General features: G+C 39.3%; 2 protein-coding genes across 5 annotated transcripts in view; one reads left to right on the forward strand and one right to left on the reverse strand.

Annotated features, from left to right (window-relative positions):
- The window catches only part of LOC105227743 (uncharacterized), an 81,495-nt gene extending 70,661 nt beyond the window's left edge, over positions 1–10,834 (reverse strand). For 3 of the 4 annotated variants that reach the window (XR_007421632.1, XM_049448001.1, XM_049448000.1), the window contains exons 1-3: positions 10,681–10,834; positions 10,522–10,619; positions 10,169–10,466 (exon numbers count right to left, since the gene is read on the reverse strand). Coding sequence is in view for 3 of the 4 variants with exons in the window: in XM_049448001.1 (XP_049303958.1) it covers positions 10,169–10,466; positions 10,522–10,619; positions 10,681–10,713 (429 nt within the window). In the remaining variant the exon portion in view is untranslated. Of the gene's footprint in view, positions 1–5,205; positions 5,919–10,168; positions 10,467–10,521; positions 10,620–10,680 lie in introns of those variants that run through there. The other variant, XM_049448002.1, reaches the window with a different exon arrangement.
- Positions 1–18,177, forward strand: part of LOC105234165 (abnormal spindle-like microcephaly-associated protein homolog) — a 347,510-nt gene extending 329,333 nt beyond the window's left edge. The window contains exon 5 of the mRNA XM_049448134.1: positions 17,618–18,177. The gene's annotated coding sequence lies outside the window, so the exon portion shown is untranslated. The remainder of the gene's footprint in view (positions 1–17,617) is intronic.
- Positions 18,178–24,706: the final 6,529 nt, after the last annotated feature.

The raw sequence follows: 24,706 nt of genomic DNA on the forward strand, positions 1-24,706 counted from the left end.
ATCTCATAGCACAAATTATTCTCGAAGGTATTGAGAAAATTAACAAAACACTTTTGGTGCAAAATACCATTTTCGGATGGGTCTTAAGCGGACTAGTTGCGGAACCAGTCACAACAATGACAACTCAAGTTGAGGAAGTCTCAAACGAGTACCTCAATTCACAATTGAAAAAATTTTGGGAATTAGAAGAATCCAGATTTAATGCTCTTGATATTAAATTGGCGTATATTCAAATACGTATTCAATGGGGACGTTGAAAAAATGTGTCGGCAAATAGTCGTACATAAAGACGACCAAGATTTTCAACGTATTATGTTCCGAAGATCCCCCACCACTCCTTTACGCGACTTCAAACTAAAAACAGTTACATTTGGCGTTAACTGTGCACCATATTTAGCCATTCGAACACTCCACGAATTGGCAGACAACACAAAGTCAGAATTTCCTCTGGCGACTAAAGTGTTGAAAACTCAAACGTATGTAAACGATATTCTGTCTGGAAGTCACACCCTTCCACAAGCATACGCGGCCTTATCACAGGCGATAAAACCCCTCAAATCCGCAGGGTTTCCTTTAAAAAAGATTACGGCAAATCACCCAAATTTACTCAAAAATATTCCAAACGAAAATTTGTTGGACACTAATTTCCTTATATTCGAAAAGGAAAGTACAACAAAAACACTAGGCATCAAATGGAATGCGATATCGGACCAGTTCTCATACACGTCAGAGTCCATATCCGCATTATCAGCCATCACAAAAAGACAGATTCTATCCTCGGTGGCAAAACTTTTCGACCCCGCAGGATGGCTTTCGCCAATTATGATCCAAGCGAAAATCTTAATACAAGAATTATGGCAAGATGGAACCGACTGGGACGAACAAGTGAAACCGCTTCGCTTAGAAAAATGGTCCCAGTTCGCAAACAATCTGAATGATATTTCTCAGATACAAATTCCACGATGGGTAAACTACTCCCCCGAACACAAAGTCGAATTACATGGCTTTTGTGACGCCTCAAAAAAGGCATACTGCGCTACTATCTATGTGCGCACGCAAAGTGATACCACGACCACAAGCCACTTATTAGGAGCAAAAGCAAAGGTGGCACCTTTAAAAACTATAAGTCTCCCACGACTTGAGTTATGTGGCGCACTACTACTTTCAAAATTAGTAGCCATGGTGCAAATGCATTTAAATATGACAAAATGCAAACTATATATGTGGTCCGACTCAGAAATTGTACTAGCCTGGTTGGAAAAACCACCACATGCATGGAAGACGTATATTTCTAACATAACGTCTTAAATACTTGACCTAGTGTGATCAGTCGTAGCCAGTGCTGACAATCCTGCCGATCTAGGTACAAGAGGGTGCAAGCCCCAAGAGCTCTCAGAGTAGTTGCTTATATGTTCAAATTTATAGAACAACTAAAAAGCTTAACTTTGGGATCACATAATTTCCCATGCAACACAGTGACGCACCTAGAGTTACAAAAGGTAAAGGTCGCACTAATAACATATACACAAGCGCGCTATTTCAGCCGCGATATATCACTACTAACAGAATCGAAGCCGATTGATAAAAAGAGCTCACTCTTAGTCCTCAACCCATTTCTGGACACGAAAGGTCTGCTTCGTGTCAATGGTCGGCTTGCTGATTCGAGCCTAACATACAACGAACGCCATCCCATAATAATTCCCGAGAGGTCACCATTTGCCACGTTATTCCTAAATTACATCCACATCTTAACGCTACATGCCGAACATCGCCTCATGCAACATATGGTACGCCAGGAGTATTACATCCCCCGTCTTAAGCCGCAAATCAAGAAATGCATCTTCACGTGCAAGATTTGCACTATGCACAAGCAGCAGATGCGAACACAGATTATGGCAGCACTTCCACCTGAACGCTGCAACTTCGTTCTGCCTTTTACCACGACAGGTGTTGATTTTGCTGGGCCTTTCCAGGTAAAGGTGTCCATGTTAAGGTCTCCCACTCTCATGAAAAGCTACGTGGCTGTCTTTGTATGTTTCACGACAAAGGCAGTACATCTTGAGCTATGTAGTAATCTGACGACGGAGGCTTTTCTCGCGGCATTTGCTCGCTTCGTCGCTCGACGTGGCTACCCATCAAAGATCATGAGCGATAATGGCAAAACGTTCATTGGAGCTCAACGAGCCACAGAAAAGCAATTTGTGGATTTCCTAAAACAAGTGTCACCTGACATCGTACTAAAGTACGCCCCTCAAGGTATCAATTGGCAATTTATACCCCCAAGCGCTCCTCATATGGGCGGTTTATGGGAATCAGCTGTAAAAAGCTTCAAATCCCATTTCAAACGGGTAGCTGAAAATTATAAATTCAATTACGAAGAGTTCACGACTTTATTAAATCGAATTGAAGCCGTTCTCAATTCACGGCCACTCACAGTACTATCGCAAGACCCCTCAGATTTCACCGCCTTAACTCCAGGGCATTTTCTAAAAGGAGCACCCATCCCGGCCATTCCTGAGCCAGGCGTGGAGTCGCTATCCCTATTAGATCGATGGGAACGAATTAAAATTCTTCAACATGATTTTAGCCGCCGATGGAAGGACGAATACATAAAGGATCTCCACCAAAGGTACCGCTGGAAGACTTCTGAACAAGCGCCTAAGCTTGGAGACTGTGTCCTCATTCACGATGATTGTCTATCCCCTACCGAGTGGCGGCTTGGCCGCATAGAAAAGCTACATTATGGTTCCAGCGGTCACATACGGGTCGTGGATCTCCGTACGCAAAACGGAACACTAACCAGACCGCTCGTGAAGCTATGCTTTTTGCCAACCACCGACGACCGCGAATGCGGAAACCGAAAAAAACCAAACCGATAATATCGCGATATAATAAAATCACTTAAACTTTCACTGTAATACGAGAAATATGCCAATATCGACCGTTAAAAGAAATAACAAATCATCAAAAAATAACACGCCGTATCAAATAACAAAGAACATTAACAAAATTGTCGATCAATACGACGACGCGTTCATGCCACATATCGTGGCACGATCACCATCTCCGCTTATGTGACAGAAATTTATAATCCACAATCTTCTCTATACAGATTAACATGGATGTAGATACGCCAGTCGCTACAACGTCAACCGCTCGTGCTACCAATGCGCCAACGGGCCTACACCAGCGCCCCGAACTGTGGTTGCAACACCGCCGGCACCTGTTCCGGCAACCGCGCCTGCAGCGGTACTTGCACCCGCATCTCGCGATGGCAGACTACCACCACCGGCCACATCAAGGACTTTGGAGACCCTTCGGATAAGGTGCCCCATCTGTCGACGCCCACTTCGTCTCCATTGTGGAATATTCCGGGGTATGCGACCTATGCAACGGCAGCAAGTTGCCCAGGCCCACGGGCACTGCCTTAACTGCCTGTCGCACACTCATGCTACTCCAGAGTGTGAGTCACGAGGGCTGTGCCAAACGTGTCACCGGCCGCACCACACGCTGCTACATCGCAGCAAGTCACGCGAAACGAACCGGCCACCCAACCATCGCGGCCGCGTATCTCGACTTCCACCCGCTGATCGTGTCATACACCAGCGGAGTGGAACCCAGTTGCGGCGTCGACAGACTGGACCACCACCTCGTCGATCCACGGGACTCAGCAGCGTTGTGGCAACGCTGCAACAGCTGCAGCGCCTTCTAGGCTAAACAGTCGTTTAGAGGGGCCGGGATGGCTAAATGAGCACCTGACCCCCCTCTTAATATAATACTCCTACACCCCACACATACACACCACATCTTCACCCCACACTACACACACCATACTCAACACATTGGCATCATGGGCATCATATTTTCATCCCACACTACCACCTCATTCTCAACACATCGGCATGATGCCCACCATATCATCATCTACTCCATACTTTCACACCATACACGAGGACACCAGCACACAACAAACAAAAGGGACTGGCGGACGGGGTCGAGCCTCTTTTGTTTTCGGTCCGTGCGCATATACGCTAGCAGTCAACCACTCCAACAACTTTTCATTTCGATTTCGTCACAAGGTGAGTGCCGGAAGGTTTGTTTTCTTAAATAATTATTTATGCATATTTACCTCGAATATTTTTAGTACCAAAGAACTTACATACCAAGTTTCATCAAGATATCTCAATTTTTACTCAAGTTACAGCTTGCACGGACGGACAGACAGGCAGTCAACCGGATTTGAACTTTTCTCGTCACCCTGATCATTTATATTGGGTTGTCAAAAACATCTTGCGGTATTTTTATTGAATCAATTCGCGTGGCACCCATACATCGAGCTTCTTAGTGACTCCAAGCTTCTTCAAATGGTTTATAACGGTTTGATGACTACTATGCCGGTCTCTTTCGACCAATTCAGCGATTTTATCGCAATTTTCGACGACAGGCCTACCGGAGCGTGGCGCATCTTCGACCACCTCTACACCGAAAAGAAAACGTTGAAACCATCGTTGTGCGGTGGAAATGGAAACTGTATCGGGTCCATAAACTGCACAAATTTTATTGGCGGCTTGAGATGCATTTTTGCCTTTATCGTAGTAGTACTGTTAAATATGCTGTATTTTCTCTTTATTTTGCTCCATGTTTGCGACGCTATAACTCACGAATGACTTAAAAGAAACGACAATCAATCAAACACGTTTCTTTCCAAAAAGGTATAGCATGACCCGATGCGACAAATAAAACTAGAACTACGCGCTTTCAGCGCCAACTAGCGAAAATACCGCAAGACTTTTTTGACAACCTAATATATATATATATATATATATAGCAGAGACCTGCACGATTAAGATAGGCATCGTACGATTACGTTACTAAGTAACACTTCTGACGATTACCACGATGCGAAGGTAACATTGCGCATCGGCATCGCGGCGTCGTGGCATCGTAGGATTACTATCTGATATCGTCAATGGCAAATGAAACGAAGTACATACATAAAAGCAAATTCTTGTGATTTTTCTTTCGTATTTACTTCATATTAGGAAAAAATTAATAAAATTCTCTTCATTTAAACATAAATTAATTCAATATAACATAACACAACATAAATTAATTCAATAAATAAAAATAAATTAAATATATTTCGTTATTTTCGATCAAAATAAGCAACGAATTAAAAATAAAAAATATTTAATATGAACTTACTTTTTTTGTTGTGAATGCAAAAATAAAATGGCGTCCAGATTTTCTCCCCCGTCTTGGTATCCACAATTTTATTATAAAACTTCCAGATGTCACTTGAACCCGATGCATAACTAATTTTATAAACACCACTTTTAATACGTTGTAAAATTTCCATTATATAGATTTAAATAATAGCACAAATGCAAAAACTTTGCTAATGCGAAAATGCCAGTTCTTTTCTTCGCGCACAATACTAATTGAGTAACATGTTAGTAATCGGCGATGCCGCGATGCCGATACCCACGATGCCGATGCCCACGATGCCAAAGTACCGTTACGTAGCGTGTACTCGCCGCATCGGCATCGCCGCTTGCTAACATGTTACTTTTTTAATTACTCGTGCAGGTCTCTGATATATAACCCTATATCTCTCTCGTTTAGTTTTATGTGAAACGTAAAACCGTTAGGTGAACAAAACTATAATGCGAGTGGAATTGAAACCCGTAATAAAACCGTTACTTGGTTCCACTCATACACCAAACCATCCTTTAGTTTTTGTTTATGGCCGTATATTTTTTATGTATGCTAGTTTTTAATTCATTCTCCCAGATGTTTTATCGATTTAGGTTCAGATGATAGCGAATAGAACTGCTCCAGTAAGATCTCCATAACGGTATAGGACGTGTGATTTGGGATGTTGTCCAGTTGAAAAAAGTGGCACTACCAAGACAAAACTTTCTGAGCCTTTCTTGGCGGCACCTGCAAATAAACACAGTTCTCTATATTTGTTTTCAAGTAGTTCATTTTTCCTCACACCGATTGCCGTCATGCAGCTCCATAATTTGCACCACTGTCCTGCTTCACGGTTAGAATAAGATTTTTATATAGAAGCTGTTCGTCCGCTTTCCGCAAAACTTTTTGTTTGTCATTACAATCGAATAACTTATTTTCAATACAACACAATTCTCTGGATTGTCGGTTTACAGTACTTTGCAGTCATTTTTGTTTTCATTTCATTCCGGGTACGCAGCTTTTCCTCAAAACTGTGCCGGAATGAACAATACCATTGTGGTCATATTCCAAAGTATTTTGAATTTTGTTATATATAAAAAGTGCGTGTCACATTGTCAGTCCGCAATGGACTCGTAAGCTACTGAACCGATTTTGGTAAAATTTAGCACACTATGTTCAGTTCGAACCAACTTAGAATATAGGATAGTAAAAACAATTCATAAATAAAAAATTCAGTGAAAGCTTTATTAAATGGACGATGAAGTGCCATCTATTAAGCAGACGACTTTATTAACTGTACAGAAAGGCTGGTAACCAGACATTGAGAAAGCAGTCTTAAATTCGTAATTTTTTCCACTGAAATTCATTTGTATGAACATATTCAAAATTAATTGGATTCTTATACCGACAAAAAAGTTTTCGCCGTTATTCGTAAATAAAATTTTCACTGTATTGAATAATTTATTATATGCATAATAGTATAAAATGTATAACACAGCAACGCGTGACCGGACCCCCTAGTCCTTTTATAACCGACAATATTGCCATATACAGCCATGGACACATAAATAGCACACTTGGTCATCAAATAAGAAAACATTTATTTATTCCTTAGGTTTATCACTTACGGATTTAAGGAGGAATGCGTTTTATTTTAAAAATTATTCACTTTAATATAACTATAACACTGAAACAATAAATATTTTATTATCGCCAAAAAAAGACGAAAACATCAATATTCTATATGACAGCTTGGACACATAAATAGCACAATCTGAAAAGGGGTTAAAAAAAAGGTACAAAAATGTATAAAAATTATTAAAAAATTGCAAAAGATTGTTCATTTCGTTAGTATTTTGTACTATATCCATCATTTTTAAGCATCCGCTCACATCTTTTCTGCATGCTGTCCACCAGTTCCTGATATCGTTCCTTTGGGATTGAATACCAAGGCTCCTCAATTCCAGCCCATAAATTACCAAAATTTTTGAATTTTTTGCTTGCTATTTTGAACTTTATATCAATTCATAAATTTTCTATTGGTTTCAGGTTTGGGTTTTGCGCAGGCCACTCATAAATTTTAAATTTTTTATTGCCGAGACCATACTTTACTACCTTTGCGGTGTGTTTTGGATCATTTTCTTGCATAAATGTCCAGTTTATGGGCATGGATTGAAACACATTTTATTTTTCAGTATATCCTAATACTAAAACTGGTCCATTTTACCATTTATTCGAACAATTGGCACGATGCCATGCCATGAAAACACGCTCCAGACCATGATACTTCCACCGCCGTGCTTAATGGTTTTTTTGGTATACCTAGGTTTAAGGGATTAACCTTGTGGACGACGTAAAAATGATTTTTCAACTGGAACCTTCCTATTTATCTTGGTTTTGTCGTTCAAAAACACGTTCTTCCAAAATTGTGCTGGTTTGTCTCCGTGGGCCTTTCCAAATGCCAGTCGAATTTTGATGTGGCGTTTTGACCGGAGTGGTTTCTTGCTGGTAATTTGTCCAAAAAGTTGAGATAAGTTGAGTCGTCTTTCTACAAGCTTTCTGGACACGTCCACACCATATTAATTTCGATCATAATTTCTCTGGTTGACTTAAAAGGATCCGCTTTGCTCTTCCGTACTATGTATTTGTCAGCACTAATATCGGTTTTACGTGGTCCTGGTTTTCTTGGTATCTTTTTATTGACACAAGGTGGGTCTGTTTTATTGCATAAAGAGCATTTTATAACATTTTTGGAGTGCAAAATATTATTTTAGCAATTTTGACAGGATCTTTTCCTTTTTTGCTCATATTGGATATAAGCACTCCCTTTTCCGGCGTGGAATGTTTTTTCCTTCTCATTTTAACGAAATATCGATGAAATTATTATATATTCGCAGAATTAAATTAAAAATATGCGAGAACCTCACACAAAATTAAAAAAAAAGTACGAACTTAAAAATGTGCTATTTATGTGTCCACCTCAAATCAACACTATACGCAATAAAATTGTCGCGTACAAAATTTAATAGAAAATAAACAGTATTTTTATGCAGGGAAATGAGCCTCATAACAGTGACAAGTAGATACATACCAAATTTTTATTGTTCAGCTACTTTAGGATTAAAAAAAATTAGAATTAATATGGGATTCAGATGTGTGCTATTTATGTGTCCATGGCTGTAACTTCTGTCTACAGAACTCGTAGTTTTGGAAATAAACGATTCCTAACCATTAAAAATTCAGCAAAGACCTTCTCTCTTTCAAGCCTAAGATCTTCCGTAAATATGTTTCACTTAATATATGTTGGATATATTCCAGAGTGCACAGTCTAATTGCAAAAAAGCAGGGACAGCATAATAGTTACTGCATAACTTTTGGCTAAACAAAAATCATAATGAAGGAAGACTCGAATATACCATACATGATGTAGCAAGCAAAATTTTTTGTTTTTTAAAGAGTACACAGAGTACAAACATTTTATACTCTTGCAACTTGCAGGAATCAACGCTAGGGAAATACCTTAAGCTGTAAACGCAAAATGGATGATCGGAATCTAAGCAATTTTATATATACATATGTACATATACTACTTATATATATAAATTCTATACTGACACACATAAAGTTTATTAGAAAAACGAAAACCATTATATTTAGCATATGGAAGTTGCGATAGTCTCGACCAGATCTTATCTATTTTTCTCAATACCACATACTATTAACATGTCACTTACAAAAAAACTGTTCGAAAATCCTGATATTAATTATATGGGGGTAAATCAAGTTTTCGCTAAAATTTATCAATTTTAGGCACAAAGATACACAACTTTATATTAAATATAGAGGAACTAAACGAAGTATAGGTCCGATTAAATAATTATTTGACAGACAGATATTCCAACACAAGAGAAGAATTATCCCTTAATTTCAGTTATGTATATCACACATTGACCGATATTTTCGATCTAAAGACAACAACAGCCTGTTCTACGCACCGGAATGGACCCGGATTTTATCCGGCCAAGGGCTGTTTTTTCTCGCGATCTAACCTCGTTAAGAGCAATGCCTTGCAGCAGGGTTGCTCCGTATCCTTCTGACTCGTGGTGGCTTTGAGTCCAACCCGGGCCCGGTGGAATTTTTTAAGGTGTTTGGGCTAAAAGGCTCAACCTAAACTTCACCTCGATCAGATGTAACACATGCAATGAATGGAGCAATCTTAATACCTGTTCAGGCCTTAAGACTCATAGGGGGTGGACCACGAATTACGTGGGCCTATGTTGCCAACGCAATACTGTGACACTAGCCTCTAGTTGGTGCGCTGCGCCGCCACTCACCTCTAGTGGCCAACAAAGGACCTCCACGGTCCCCATGAACTCAAACAAGCAACATAGCTCCCACTCTGACCTGTATGGTAACACGTATTTTATAACACGAAACACTATGTGCATGTAGTGAAATTTGTGTGAAAAATAAAGTGCTCATTTCAAACAAATACAATACAATAATAAAATAAATATGTAGATTGTAATGAAGTTATAAAAAGTGCATATTATGTAAGAAAAAGTTACTATAAATCGATAAATTTCAAAAATTTGCGAAAATTTCAAGTTTACATGCAAGTATCTTAAAAACTATAAGTCTGCGGCGGCTGTTCTTAATTTAGAGCATTAGCTCTATCCAACCATACCACTTTTAACACTGAAATAGTGGGATGGTATACTAAAGCTGGTCCCATATATATATGAGTTTGATATTTATATATACTATACATCTGCTTGATCTGGAGAGAATGGTATTCTAAATCACAGCCACTATATATTAGTGCGGAGGTTACTATCAGCTCATACCCATTTTAACCTGGATTTAAGGGGATGAAACTCTGAAGTTTACCGTATTATTTATAATAACTATACTTATATTAATTTTTGAGTACTAGCTTTAATATAAAGAACATATTAAAAACAACCTTTACCTCATTTATGTTTCCACAGTTTAGATTTTTTTCATAATTAATAAAATCCTTTTTAGCACCGTTTGGTATCTCCGGGTTAGTTTGCCCTAAAACTTTAATCCGATTTTTTATATGACAATTTTTGGATACACTAAAATTCCTTTCAACATTTGTCACATTTTCCTTATGATCGGTAGTTGAACTTCCAGTTATCATAGTACTCTTGACACCTATTGGACTATTTCCCGATATATTAAGGTGATCTGAAATTTCATATGAGTTATTCCAACTTTTAGGTTTTTCTTCGGCGTGAAATTCTCTGAAATGTATCTTATTATTTTTTTAATTAAATAAGATTGACAAAAAACAAATACCTCACTGACTTTCTACCACAAAAGCTTATACGGCGTTTTGGTTTAACACGATAATCACCGCCCAATCTTTTAATTCCAACTGAATCACCGTGCTTGAGCTAAAAAAAATTATTTCATAGTGCCATTTACATAGAATTAATATTTTAAATATTTTCTCACTGAGCTTCGCCTTTCTCTTTTCTCCAAATCCATTTTACGTTTCGCAAAGAATTTTAATTGAATGTTTTACCAGTAAATCAAAATTTAAATGTTCCGCTATTTTTCGAAAGTCATCGACGTTGAGCCGATAATAAAATACTAACGGGGTATCTCCACAGGCAAAAATTTATAGTTATGAACTGTATAGAGTTCTGTATTGCCTGTGGAGACACCTTATTGCTTATGGAATACAATATATGGAATACTAATTAGTATGCCATATATTGAAGGCAATAACTGTCACTTCAGCAGTTTGACAGCGCAGTTTTCATTTATATGAAAGTTTCGAAGAGGCAACATATCCCATTTATACATATGCACATTAAATTTAGTAGAGCGAGTATTAAGACGGTTGTGTTAAATTATAAAAATAAAGTACATTTTCCAAAAAAACTCTGTCCCAAAAAATTATTAAGTTTAATATTGGGAATTTACAGAAAAATTATGCAAAATAGTTTGGGAATGAGAGAAGCCTTAAATTTAATAAACTTATATAAGCATAAATCAAAATATCATTTATCATTTTAAATTTATTATTTTTATTGATATGTATTGGCGAGAAACTGATAAGCAAGTTCATGCCCAACGATTGATACTTAATCGTGCTCTGCCCAATCCTTAAATAGGTAGACCCCACAATCTGCGCCAATTACCTTGGGATAAGTATCCTAAACATCGCCTATGTATAAGTCTCTATTGATCGTTTTGTGTGAAAGATTAAAGCTCACCGTTAACAAACTGATTGGACCTTATCAGTGTGGCTTCAGACGTGGCAAACCAACAACCGACCATATATTCACCATGAGCCAAATGGTGGAAAAGAACCTACAAACAGCACCTCTTTGTCGTTTTCAAAGCTGCTTTCGACAGCACGAAAAACAGCTGGCGTTATGCCGCGATGTCTGAGTTTGGTACCCCCGCAAAACTAATATGGCTGAGTAAACTGACGTTGAGCAACACCAAAAGCTCCGACCGGAAGGACCTCTCCGAGCGAGGTTTAAGACAAGTCGACTACCTATAGTGCGACTTCTTCAATCTGCTGCTGGAGAAAATAATTCGAGCTGCAGAACTTAATCGAGCATTTACAATCTTTTATAAAAGTGTACAGCTGCTGGCGTATGCCGATGATATTGATATTATCGGCCTCAACACCTGCGCCGTTAGTTCTGCTTTCTCCAGACTAGACAAGGAAGCAAAGCAGATGGGTCGGGCAGTGAACGTGGGCAAGACGAAATATCTCCTGTCATCAAACAAACAGTCGTCGCACTCTCGACTTGGCTCCCACGTCACTGTTGATAGTCACAACTTTGAAGTCGTAGATAATTTCGTCTATCTTGGAACTAGCGTAAACACCATCAAAAATGTCAGCCTGGAAATCCAACGCAGGATAACTCTTGCCAAGTGGTGTTACTTCGGACTGATTAGGCTACTGAGAAGCAAAGTCCTCTCTCGACGAAAAAAGCCTAAACTCTATAAATCACACAGAATTCCCATCTTGCTATATGGTGCAGAGACGTGGATAATGACAGAAACTGATGAGTTTTCGAGAGCAAAGTTCTGCGAAACATTTATGGTCCTTTGCGCGTTGACCTCGGCGAATATCGCTTTCGATGGAACGAAGACCTGTATGAGACATATGACGACATTGACATAGTTCAGCGAATTAAAAGACAGTGGCTGCGCTGGCTAGGTCATGTTGTCCGAATGGACGAAAACACTCCAGCACTGAAAGTATTCGAAGTTATACCCGCCGGGGGAAGCAGAGGAAAAGAAAGACCATCCCTCCGTTGGAAGGACCAGGTGGAAACGGACGCGAATATGCTAGAAATATCGAATTCGCGCCACGTAGCGAAAAGAAGAAACGACTAGCGCGCTGTTGTTAACTCGGCTATAAGCGCATAGGCAGTATCTACGCCAATTAAGAAGAAGATATAAAATTAATGGCATAATTATTATATAGTGGTCCAAAAACATGAATTCTTATTTTTCCCAGAAATACAACACCTTTTTTTTTGATTTTCCACATAAAAGATTTAAACAGTTCAAGAGCTCAAAACATTCGCCACATCATCTCAAACCTACCTACCGGACGCCTTTTCGCAAATGATTATGTTATTGTTACAAAAGTAGTATTAAGTTGTATTTGTTTTGCTATATGCATCCCTTATTATGAACAATAGCTGTAGGTATATGGGATAGCATTTGTCTTGTTGTAGACATCTGGCGCCGCGGCTGTCTGCTTGTCGAAACAATAGACATCTGGCGCCGCGGCTGTCTGCTTGTCTACTTAAACAATTGCTGAGTCTGGCTGGCCGCGGCTGTCTGCTTGCGTCTGGCGCCGTATAGCATTATGTTCTGGTAATTTCCAGACGCAATATTCTAGAAGGACACGTCGGCATCAGCGAGGAGTGCGTGGCTATATAAGTCGCGGCAGCTCCAACGTAATCAATCAGTGCTAAGAGTAAACTGTTATAGTGTAGACGAGTTGTAAAATAAAGAGTTGTGGAATTTGATTAAACAGTTTTTGGTTTTATTCGACAATCCAGAGATACGAACCTAGCAAAGTAAACTAGCAAGCAGTAAAATCGTAACATTATGATAACAAATGCCCACATACGGCAATGGCAATAGCAATAGATTTCACAGTTAGTATGCCATAAATGTTTGGCTGTCGAGATGCCCCGTTATGCTGTGGTAACATATGCCCACATACAGGCTTGGCAAAGCCAATGGCAACAGATTTGGCTGTTAGTATACCATAATTATGGTTTATTTTTATAATTATTAAAGTTAATTTTTAGCCTATCGAGATGCCCCGAAAGATAAACTGATGTGCACACTTCCAAGAAAACAACAAGGACCGCGTTCAAACGAGGAACCTTTTGATGCTCAGATTCTTCTCGTTCTCACATTGGCGGGACATTTTGTGTCGGATAATTTTCTGCAGTTAAAATAGGTGTGAGGTAAATTTTAGAATTTTCCACCGGTTTCGGATTAAAAATGGGTATGCACGGGTAGAGGAGGTCCTCCAGATCAAGAAAATATATATATATATAGTTGCCGCTGACTTATGGTTTTTGAGATATTTGCACTTAAAGTTCAAAAATTCAACATTTAAAAGTCGTGTTTCTCCGATTTATAATTAATTTTACACTTTTATTTTTAACTTTTATATCCACTAACACTTCACTAATTCGTTTCCAACCATTTATTTCATATTATATAGTGCAAATTCCCTACAAGACGAGAAATAATTAAGTAACTGGTCATCGAATGTTATCAGTAATTAATTCATTTGTTATCCGTTAGGTTATCTTTGTTGTTCTTCCTTTTCTTTACTGGCGTAGACGCCGCTTACGCGATTATAGCCGAGTTAAGAACAGCGCTTCTTTCGTTTCTTCTTTTCACCACGTGGCACCATTTGGATTTTCCAAGCGAAGCCTTCCAGCGGAGTGGAGGTCTCCCTCTTCCTCTGCTTAACCCGGCAGGTACTGCGTTGAATACTTTCAAAACTGTAGTGTTTTCGTTCATTCGGACAACATGAACTCGCCAGCGTAGCCGCTGTCTTTTATTTAGCTAAACTATGTCAATGTCGCCGTATATCTCATACAGCTCGTGGTTCCATCGAATGAGATATTTGATGTGGCCAACGCGCATAGGACTATATATCTTTCGCAGAGCTTTTCTTTTCGAAAGCTCGCAATGTCGACTCATCGGATGTTGTCATAGTCCATGCTTATAACAGGACGGGAATAATGAGTGACTTATACAGTTTGCTTTTTGTTCGTCGAGAGAGGACTTTACTTCTCAGTTGCCTACTCAGTCCGAAGTAGCTCCTTTTGGCAAGAGTTATTCTAGATTGGATTTCCAGGCTGACATTGTTGGTGGTGTTTACACTGTATTCCAAATATACGAAACTATCTACAACTTCAGAGTTGTGACTGTCAAAAGTAACGTGAGTGCCAAGTCGCAAGTGCGACGACTGTTTGTTTGATGACAGGAGATATTTCGTCTTGCCCTCGTTCACTGCCCGACCCATCTGCTTTGCTTCCTTGTCCAGTCTGGAGAAAGCATTACTATCATGGTGTTGCTCAACGTCAGTTTACTCAGCCGTATTAGTTTTGTGGGGATAACAAACTCAGACATCGCGGCATAACGTAGCTTTGAAATCGACAAAGAGGTGCTGTATGTAGGTTCTGTTTACACGGTTCTGTTCCACGATTTGGCTCATGGTGAATATCTGGTCGGTTGTTGGTTTGCCATGCCTAAAGCCACACTGATAAGGCCCAGTCAGTTTTTTAAAATGTGCTTAATACTTCACTCAACACGCTCGATAGAGACTTATACGCGGTAGTTGGCGCAGATTGTGAGGTCTCCCTTTTTGGAGAAGATTTTTCCGGCAACCCAATCGTGGTGGGGGCAGCTCTTATAAGTACGCTGCAAGTGCTCATAGAAGGTGTCTTTGGTCACATCGTCCTTCTCTTCTGTCGGGGCGTGGACGCACATCAGCGATATATTAAAGAATTTTGTTTTGATGTGGATTGTGACTAGACGTTCATCCACCGGTGGGAATGGTAGTACTCGGCGACGGAGTCCCTCTGCCACCATGAATCCTACACCAAATTTGGGCTCCTTAAATGACCACCGTAGTAAATGCCACAACGAACTGCTCGCCTTCTTGTTTCGTCCATCGTATTTCTTGGACGGCGGTAATGTCTGCCTTTATTTTCGCGAGGACATCAACCAGCTGGGCAGCGGCACCTTCCCAATTAGGGGACCGGACATTCCAGATGCATGCCGTCAAATCATAATCCTTGTTTCGTTTGCTGTGGTCGTCATCAAAAGTTGGGTCTCTCTTTCGAAGCTGGTTGCTATTTTTCATTAGGTGTCTTTTTTTTAGGTGGCGGGTCCCGAACCCAACGCACAAATCTGTGTAGGGCATGTTTCGCCTTCTCACTTTAGCTCGCCTTCAAAGGGATGTGCTTAGGCTACCCAGAGGATACTTGGTCAAAGACCGGAAGTCACGAGCTGCTTCAGCCATATGTAAAAGAATATTTTCTGGCCACACCCAATTGAATCAATCGGTTATTGTTATGGTCACACATGAGTTACAGAAAACTGGTCGAAAGTTATTGTTTGGTTATTCATTGCTCACAGAAAACTGGTGCAATGGTCATCGCTATGGGTTATTTATTTCGTTATTCATTGGTTACCGCTGCCTATCGTAACAGTCTTTTTTCTTACAAATACAACAATTGAATTTTTTATTATATTTCTTTTTATTTAATTCTTTGAAAGTTTATGGAAGTTAACATGTTTTCATTCCTATTTTTACTAATTTCTAATAACTATTTAGAATACGCTTTTAAATATTACCATTTATACATGCATATATATACTACAAACTGAATTTTCTTTTAAATTAAAATTTTGTTGAAACATTTATGTGTGGTTTTTACTATATTGACATTATCTTTTTGGTAAAAAATTATACTTCGTATAATTTACAATACTAACTACATTAAATCACTAATTCTTCACAATTCACAATTTTTACAAATGTAAGCTAAATAAACAATAGCATTTTAAATTAATTAATTTAAAACAATTACTATTTAGTAATTTAAATGTAATAAAATTAGTTATTGGGTTCGACTTGAGATTTTTCCTCCGAAATTTGCAAATATTTAAAATGTATAAAAAGAATTAAATTATTTTTTGTTTGTATTTGTTAATGTATTTACAATGAATTTTAAAAATAAATGCTATAATTACTAATACTATACTATTAGATACGCTCCAACTGTCACAAACGCAAGTGCAAATGCAAATTTCTTCACCAACTTGTATAGGTGCTACCGTTTTCAACATAACTATGTCGTTTGAATAAAGAAATGTCAAATGAGTGTTCGGTACACAACTGTGGTTTATTTTGTTTTGAAGTAGATAAAGTCCAGCACCCTCAATGTTGAGAGGGTGTCCAAATTCTTCTGTGTGCAAATTCTTCTTCTTTTCGAAATAAAAATGTATTATAAATTTTCCTATTATGTATTTCTCATATTTACTAATTCTCTTTCAGACTCGAATATCGAGAGTATCGATAATTCGAAAACGATCAGTGCATGAATCAATAGTGGCCATTCGAATTTACAACAGCTGTGCCATAATTTCGAACATAACCTTGCCATTTTCGTTGAAGTGAAGTGATTGTGAAGTTTTTCATATTTTTATAAAAATAACATAAAAACCAATTTCTCTTATTGATTAACTAAACAACATCAATAATTACGTGCATATAACTTATAGAAAGTATAATTTTAACATCTAAAGACGTGTAAAGTGCAAAAGTGAATTTTTGATTTCGGGAAATACGATGTTTTTCTATTAAAACAAAGAAAATATTGTTTTTAAAAGCACGCACCTAACATTTTCGTAAAGTAGAACTAAAAACGAGTATTTTAAGACATTTCCCGTGAATATTGGTGCCCGTTTGCGGAAAAGCCGCTCTGCTGAACATATACTCATTCTGGATTAAAGTGATTGGAAAAACTGTTGTTTGTTTATACATGGCTATTAAACGAACAATTAACATAATCTTGCAACTATGGTGTTATTGAATCGTATTCTGGCAAAGGCACTACTAATGCATTGCTATTGGCTAAGCGACGCACATTTCATGTAATCTATCTGCAATTAGAAACAATTTAATAAATTAGGAACAACGTCCACGATTAGCCTGTGAATTTGTTACTATTGGTGGCTGATTTATGTTGATCGCAATTTCGCAATTGTGTAATGAGTTTGGTGTTGGATTCGTGGTGGGAGAGAGACTCCGTCGCCGAGTACTATCATTCACTCCGGAGAATGAACGTCTAGCCACAATCGGCATCAAAGCGAGGTTCTTCAACATATCGCTGATTTGCGCCCACGCCCCGACGGAAGAGAAGGACGATGTGACCAAAGATGCTTTTTATGAGTGCTTGGAGCGCACTTATGAGAGGTGCCCCCGCCACGATGTCAAAATCGTGCTTGGTGACTTCAACGCCAGGGTGGGCAAAGAAGGTATCTTTGGCACAACGGTCGGTAAATTCAGCCTCCACGAGGAAACAGCCCCAAATGGGTTGAGGCTGATCGACTTCTAGATTCCAGCATAAGAAGATACATCAAGCTACCTGGCTGTCTCCGGATCGAAAAACCACCAACCAGATCGATCATGTTGTGATAGATGGAAGACACGTCTCCAGTGTTTTAGATGTACGTGCGCTCCGAGGTCCTAACATCGGACTCGGACTACTATCTTGTTGCAGCCGGGATTCGCACTCGCTTCTGTGCAGCAAAAAACGCACGCCAACAAACACAAGGAAGGTTCGACGTCGAGAAGCTGCAATCACAACAGACAGCCGAAAGATTTTCTACTCGGCTTACACTCCTGCTCTCTGAGAGCACTCGTCAACAACTCGGTATAAGGGAACTGTGGAACGGCATTTCAAACTCCTTACGTACAGCTGCAACCGAAACCATTGGTTTTCGGAAAGTGCAAAAGAACAGCTGGTACGACGAGGCTGCCTACCTCGCAACGTTACGATCGACCACAACACGTGCGGGATGGGATAGATACCGAGAGTTGAAGAGGGAAGCGAGACGCATTTGCAGACAGAAGAAGAAAGAGGCCGAAATGCGTGAGTACGAACAGCTTGATAAGCTGGCCGACAGGGGTAATGGTCGAAAATTCTACGAAAAAATGCGGCGGCTTACAGAAGGTTTCAAGACCGGAGCATACTCCTGTAGAACCCCCAAAGGTGATCTAGCCACCGATGCCCAGAGCATACTTAAATTATGGAGGGAACACTTTTCCAGCCTGCTGAATGGCAGTGAACACATAACACCAGGAGAAGGCGAGCCCGATTCCCCAATCGATGACGATGGAGCAGACGTTCCATTACCCGGTCATGAAGAAGTTCGAATAGCAGTTGCCCGACTGAAGAACAACAAAGCGGCAGGGGCCGACGGATTGCCGGCCGAGCTATTCAAACACGGCAGCGAAGAACTGATAAGGAGCATGCATCAGCTTCTTTGCAAAATATGGTCGGATGAAAGCATGCGCAACGATTGGAATTTAAGTGTGCTATGCCCAATCCATAAAAAAGGAGACCCCACAATCTGCGACAACTACCGTGGGATAAGCCTCCTCAACATCGCGTACAAGGTTCTATCGAGCGTATTGTGTGAAAGATTAAAGCCCACCGTCAACAAACAGATTGCACCTTATCAGTGTGGCTTCAGACCTGGTAAATCAACAACCGACCAGATATTCACCATGCGCCAAATCTTGGAAAAGACCCGTGAAAGGAGAATCGACACTCACCACCTATTCGTCGATTTCAAAGCTGCTTTCGACAGCACGAAAAGGAGCTGCCTTTATGCCGCGATGTCTGAATTTGGTATCCCCGAAAAACTAATACGGCTGTGTAAACTGACGTTAAGCAACACGAAAAGCTCCGTCAGGATCGGGAAGGACCTCTCCGAGCCGTTCGGTACCAAACGAGGTTTCAGACAAGGCGACTCCCTATCGTGCGACTTTTCAATCTGCTGCTGGAGAAAATTATTAGAGCTGCAGAACTGAATCGAGCAGGTACAATCTTTTATAAGAGTGTACAGCTGCTGGCGTATGCCGATGATATTGATATCATCGGTCTCAACACCCGCGCCGTTAGTTCTGCTTTCTCCAAACTGAACAAGGAAGCAACGCAAATGGGTCCGGTAGTGAACGAGGGCAAGACGAAATATCTCCTGTCATCAAACAAACAGTCGTCGCACTCCCGAATTCGCTCTCACGTCACTGTTGACAGTCATGACTTTGAAGTTGTAGATAATTTCGTCTATCTTGGAACCAGCGTAAACACCACCAACAATGTCAGCCTGGAAATCCAACGCAGGATTACTCTTGCCAACAGGTGCTACTTCGGACTGCCTACTCAGTCTCAGTTGAAAAGTAAAGTCCTCTCTCGACGAACAAAAACCAAACTTTATAAGTCGCTCATAATTCCCGTCCTGCTATATGGTGCAGAGGCTTGGACGATGACAACAACCGATGAGTCGACGTTACGAGTTTTCGAGAGAAAAATTCTGCGAAAGATTTATGATCCTTTGCGTGTTGGCCACGGCGAATATCGCATTCGATGGAACGATGAGCTGTACGAGATATACGACGACATTGACATAGTTCAGCAAATTAAAAGACAGCGGCTACGCTGGCTAGGTCATGTTGTCCGGTTGGATGAAAACGCTCCAGCTCTGAAAGTATTCGACGCAGTACCCGCCGCGGGAAGCAGAGGAAGAGGAAGACCTCCACTCCGGTGGAAGGACCAAGTGGAGAAGGACCTGGCCTCGCTTGGAATATCCAATTGGCGCCACGTAGCGAAGAGAAGAAACGACTGGCGCGCTTTTGTTGACTCGGCTATAATCGCGTAAGCGGTGTCTACGCCAGTAAAGAAGAAGAAGAAGATAATGACTGCTAGTGCAAATTATAAGATTTATCGAGAAAATATGTGTAGCTGCTTAAATTTCAATCAAGTATATTTAATACTTCTTCTTTCTTCTCACTCCTACACATTCTAAATTTTCGTATAATGAATGTTGCTACACTTACAATAGAGTTTTCCATTTCAAAGGGAGGAAGCATCGTAAGCCTGGACCCCATGTCAGTGTGAAACTTTAATCCGAACTAAACCTCCTACGTGATGGTCAAAATGCATTCAGTTATAAAGTTATAACTTTCATTTACTTGGCCCAACCTCTGTTAGTCCCGTCCCCCTTCCCGTCCCGTCAATGTTAGTGTGTTTGAGCCGTAGTTGTTCGTTACATTTTACAGCTCTCTTCTACGCCGCTGTTTCCTGGCACATTGGGATTTCATAGCTCTGGCTGCAACTTCCAAAGCAGCTTTCCACTTCTCTACTGATTCGACCATTTGGTATTAGTTAGTTTGGACTTGAGTTAGGTGGAAACCTACCTCTTCGCGCGATCCATTTAGCCATGGTTCAACGTTGGGTGTCAACGTGGATAAGTCAGAATGTCCACCGTCCGTTTCCGCTTTCCTCTCAGTGTTTTTGCCAGTGATTCACCGTCTCTGCCCTTGCGATTCCTTTTAGTGTCTTGTGTGGTAACCTGTCATTCGTAAAGCATTGAAACTCCTGGGCCAAGAGGTCAAAGAGGTGTAAGTCCGCAATTACTAGGGCAGGGAAACACAGAGCATACTCTCAGCACGCAAGTGGCATAAATCAAAAAAAGGCCACGCCGATATGACTTTACTTCGAAAGCTTTTCCCCTTATCTGGTCCCCGAACAGCGCGATTGAATTTAGTACACCAGCCAACAGTCGTCTCTATTTTGCTTTGACTCACGGGTATTGAGCATTAACCGGGTCAGGGTTTTGCACACTTTTGTATCTTTTCGCATGTGTAAGCTATGTGTTCCTTAAAGAACATCCTTGCATCAAGAATAATTTCCAAGTATTTAATTGCTGGTTGTGTTTTTGGGTATTTTTAGTCTCCGTACTCCATCGTACATGTTGTTCCAGAGTATAGGCTCATGTACAGATCCCTGGTGTACACCCCAGTGACTTTATATTTTTTAAGGCCGTCATTTGTGTTGTAGCTCAAACATCATAGCTTACTATGATGTTGTAAGGTTATAGAGGCAAGGATAAACTTTTTAGTGCACTCAATATACTATGCCAGGATACCAAGTTAGAGGCATTCTTTACATCAAGGGTTACAACCATGCAGTACTACATTGCGTCTCCTTTCCACCTTTTCCCATTTATAGTTCGTTCAGTCAGGGTGAATCCGAATTAGTTTGGGGATAGTCTACAGGCATCGTCGATTGCCTTATTTAGCCGGAGTCTAACATGCAGAGAGGCCGGAAGTGGGACGGTTCTGTCATTGATTTATTAGGTTTTGGCAGTTATATCTACGGTGACCATACGTACTGTATTATACAGGACAGTACTGTTTTTGGAAGCTTTGCTGTGTGTAAATTATTTTGTACGATAAAATGCGAAAAAGTAATCTTTTTTGAAAAATTTACTGTTTTTGTACTGTAGTTTATAAATTTTCTTGTGCATTTAAACCTGCTAACACTACTGTACTGTACTAACTTGTCGGATAAATTGCTCCTCACTTTAAAGTGCCATTTAAGTATTTTCGTTTTCTCATCTCGCTTGTAAAAATATATTCATTATTTCGAAATTATGGCAAGGCCAAAATTAGAGTGCACTACGTTGGTGTGGTGACTATGGTTGGCAATGCGATGCATGCAAAACGTAAACAAAAGCAGCTGTTTATTGAAAACTTATCATGGAAATCCCACAACTAAAAAGAAATTGGCAATGCTTAATTTAAAGCTGGCTTCAAGCACATGCAATCTGCACAAATTTTATGTAGCTGGACTTCCATTTCAGGTAAATTTGTTGAAATAAAAATGCCTTTGTAACTGTGGACTTATCAAATTTATGTAATTGTTTATTAGCTTAATGGCGCCCAGGAGAAAGTGTGCTTTTAATACAGAACTTCGAAAAGAATTCAACTTCTTAATAGAAGCAACAAGAGCCAGTGAAGTAAAGTGCGTTAAATGTATGGCAGTTTTTTCCATTGCAAATAGCGGCAAAATGGATATTCTGCAACATTTAAAGACTAATAAACACAAACGCACTGATATTTCTGGAGCCAGTAGTAAAACCATTTCTGCATTTTACTTATCAAAATCGCTTGATGGTTGTCGAAAAGTGACATGCATCACAGAAGGAACATGGGCGTACCATACGATTCAACACAACTATTCTTTTCGCTCAAATGATTGCACAAATAAACTTATCAAAAGCTGTTTTGGTGAAAAATATTCATACGCACGCACCAAGTGCGAAGCCATTATTTGCAATGTGCTTGCACCCAACGCCATTAAGAAATTGGAGAAGGATTTAGAAGGGGTACATTTCATTTCAATATATTCTGACTGCTCAAACCATGGAAGTACAAAAATGTGTCCAATTCTTGTTCGATACTTCACTCAATACAAAGGAATTTAAGTAAAAATTCTGGAAGTTGATGAGATTCCTGGCGAAACGTCTGACATATTGAGTGAATATATTCTAAAGCTGTTAAACAAATTTAAATTGGAAAGAAAATTACTAGCTTTATGTGCAGACAATACGAACGCAAATTTTGGTGGTGCATCCAGGCGGGGTAAAAACAATCTTTTCACAAAACTTCAACAAGCCACTGGTAAAACATTAATTGGAATTAATTGTGCTGCCACATTTTAAATAATTGCATACAATGTTCTGTGGAATGTCTTCCAATTGACATCGAAGTCATTGTCGTAAAGATCTACTCTTTCTTTTATATTTACACAGTCCGTGTGGCAGAATTTAAAGATATTTGTGAAAACTTAAACTTCGAATATTGTAAAACTAGGTGGCTCACTTTGAAGCCATAAATAGAGAGGATTCTGAAACTTTTCGATCTTCTCAAAAAATATTTTTTGTTACAACCAAAGTGTCCAACTGTCTTAAAACAATTTTTTGAAAATCCTTGCGCTGAAGTTTGGCTTTTATTCGGACATTACCAAGCATGTCTCTTTCACAGCTATATTTTAAAAATTGAATCGCAAACAATTTCAATGATAGAAACAGCTTTCCTCATAAATGAACTAAAAAACAAAGTTATTGCACATAAAGAAGAAAACTTTGTACCATTAGAAGTTAAAAACTCTATTACAGTCTTACAACAGAAAGGTTTAATTGATGTAAATCAATTCCAAACATGCACAAAAAACTTTTATATCAATTGTGTTGACTACCTAAGCCTGTGGGACAGTGCATTCGTAGAAGTTCAGGTTTTAAAATGGATACTGCTCCAGAGAGTACCGTCATGGAATGAAGTGGAGGCCAGTTTTTCATATACATATTTTAGAAAAAAGAAATGGTATCAATATAAAAGATAACAAATTATTTGATGAATTTTCTTGCGTTAAAAGTTATGCAACACCTAGTAAGTTTAATGAATGGAACGAAAATGAAGCCAATGTTCAAAACAGGTGGTTGGAAATTTTCAAACATTTTGAAGAAAAGATTTCTTTTTCTAATATTATAAAAGTTGTTCAGTTTTGTTTGTGCTTGCCCGGGTCTAATGCCCCTACGGAAAGGCTGTTTTCAATTCTTAACAATATGTGGACACGTGAAAAAACCCGAAATTAAAACCGAAACAATAAAATCGATTTTAATTACCAAAGTCAACTACGAGTTAAGCTGTCTAGAATTCAAAGAGTATTTAAAAAATAATTTTGATTTGATTAAAAAAATACATTCCGCTGAAAAGTATGTATAAACTGTGTAAATTATTATCTAGTCACGAAGACTTCTGTTATGTTTGAAGACTTTTTTATGTTTTTTATTTATGTATAATGTAAATGAAAAAAACATATGTACATGTATTTCTCAAAATAAATGAACATAAACTAATGTATCTGTTTTTTGTTTTTTATAAAATGAGGGTTCAAAAAGGTGTACTGTATTTTCATTTTGAAAATATGGTCACCGTAGTTATATCAGATATTGCCTTTCCTATATGGTGGGAAAGACGGCCTTCTAGAGGCTTTAGATGAGTTTAACCGATTGCATACTTCCTGGACTTCGTCATTCGAAAGCGTGAGTTTGTGGAACTCTCACGATCTTCTGATGGAGTGAAGGTCGGATAGGGAAGAGTACCGAAACTATTCTCTCAATTGTTGAAGGGGAGGTTGGCATTTGTCCCCCAGTGCGGAGTTTTCCCATTACCGTTTTTATGCGAGTCCCCAAGCGTTGTTTTCAACATCGTCGCACAGTTTAAGGAAACATTCCTGCTTACTTTTTTAATTGACTGTTGTATCAATTTTCTTTAATCCTTAAAGTATTTTTAGAGAATGGTGTATTCAGATGTACCACGTGAATACAA

Source organism: Bactrocera dorsalis, chromosome 2, assembly GCF_023373825.1.
Source record: "Bactrocera dorsalis isolate Fly_Bdor chromosome 2, ASM2337382v1, whole genome shotgun sequence".
Lineage (NCBI taxonomy): Eukaryota > Metazoa > Arthropoda > Insecta > Diptera > Tephritidae > Bactrocera > Bactrocera dorsalis.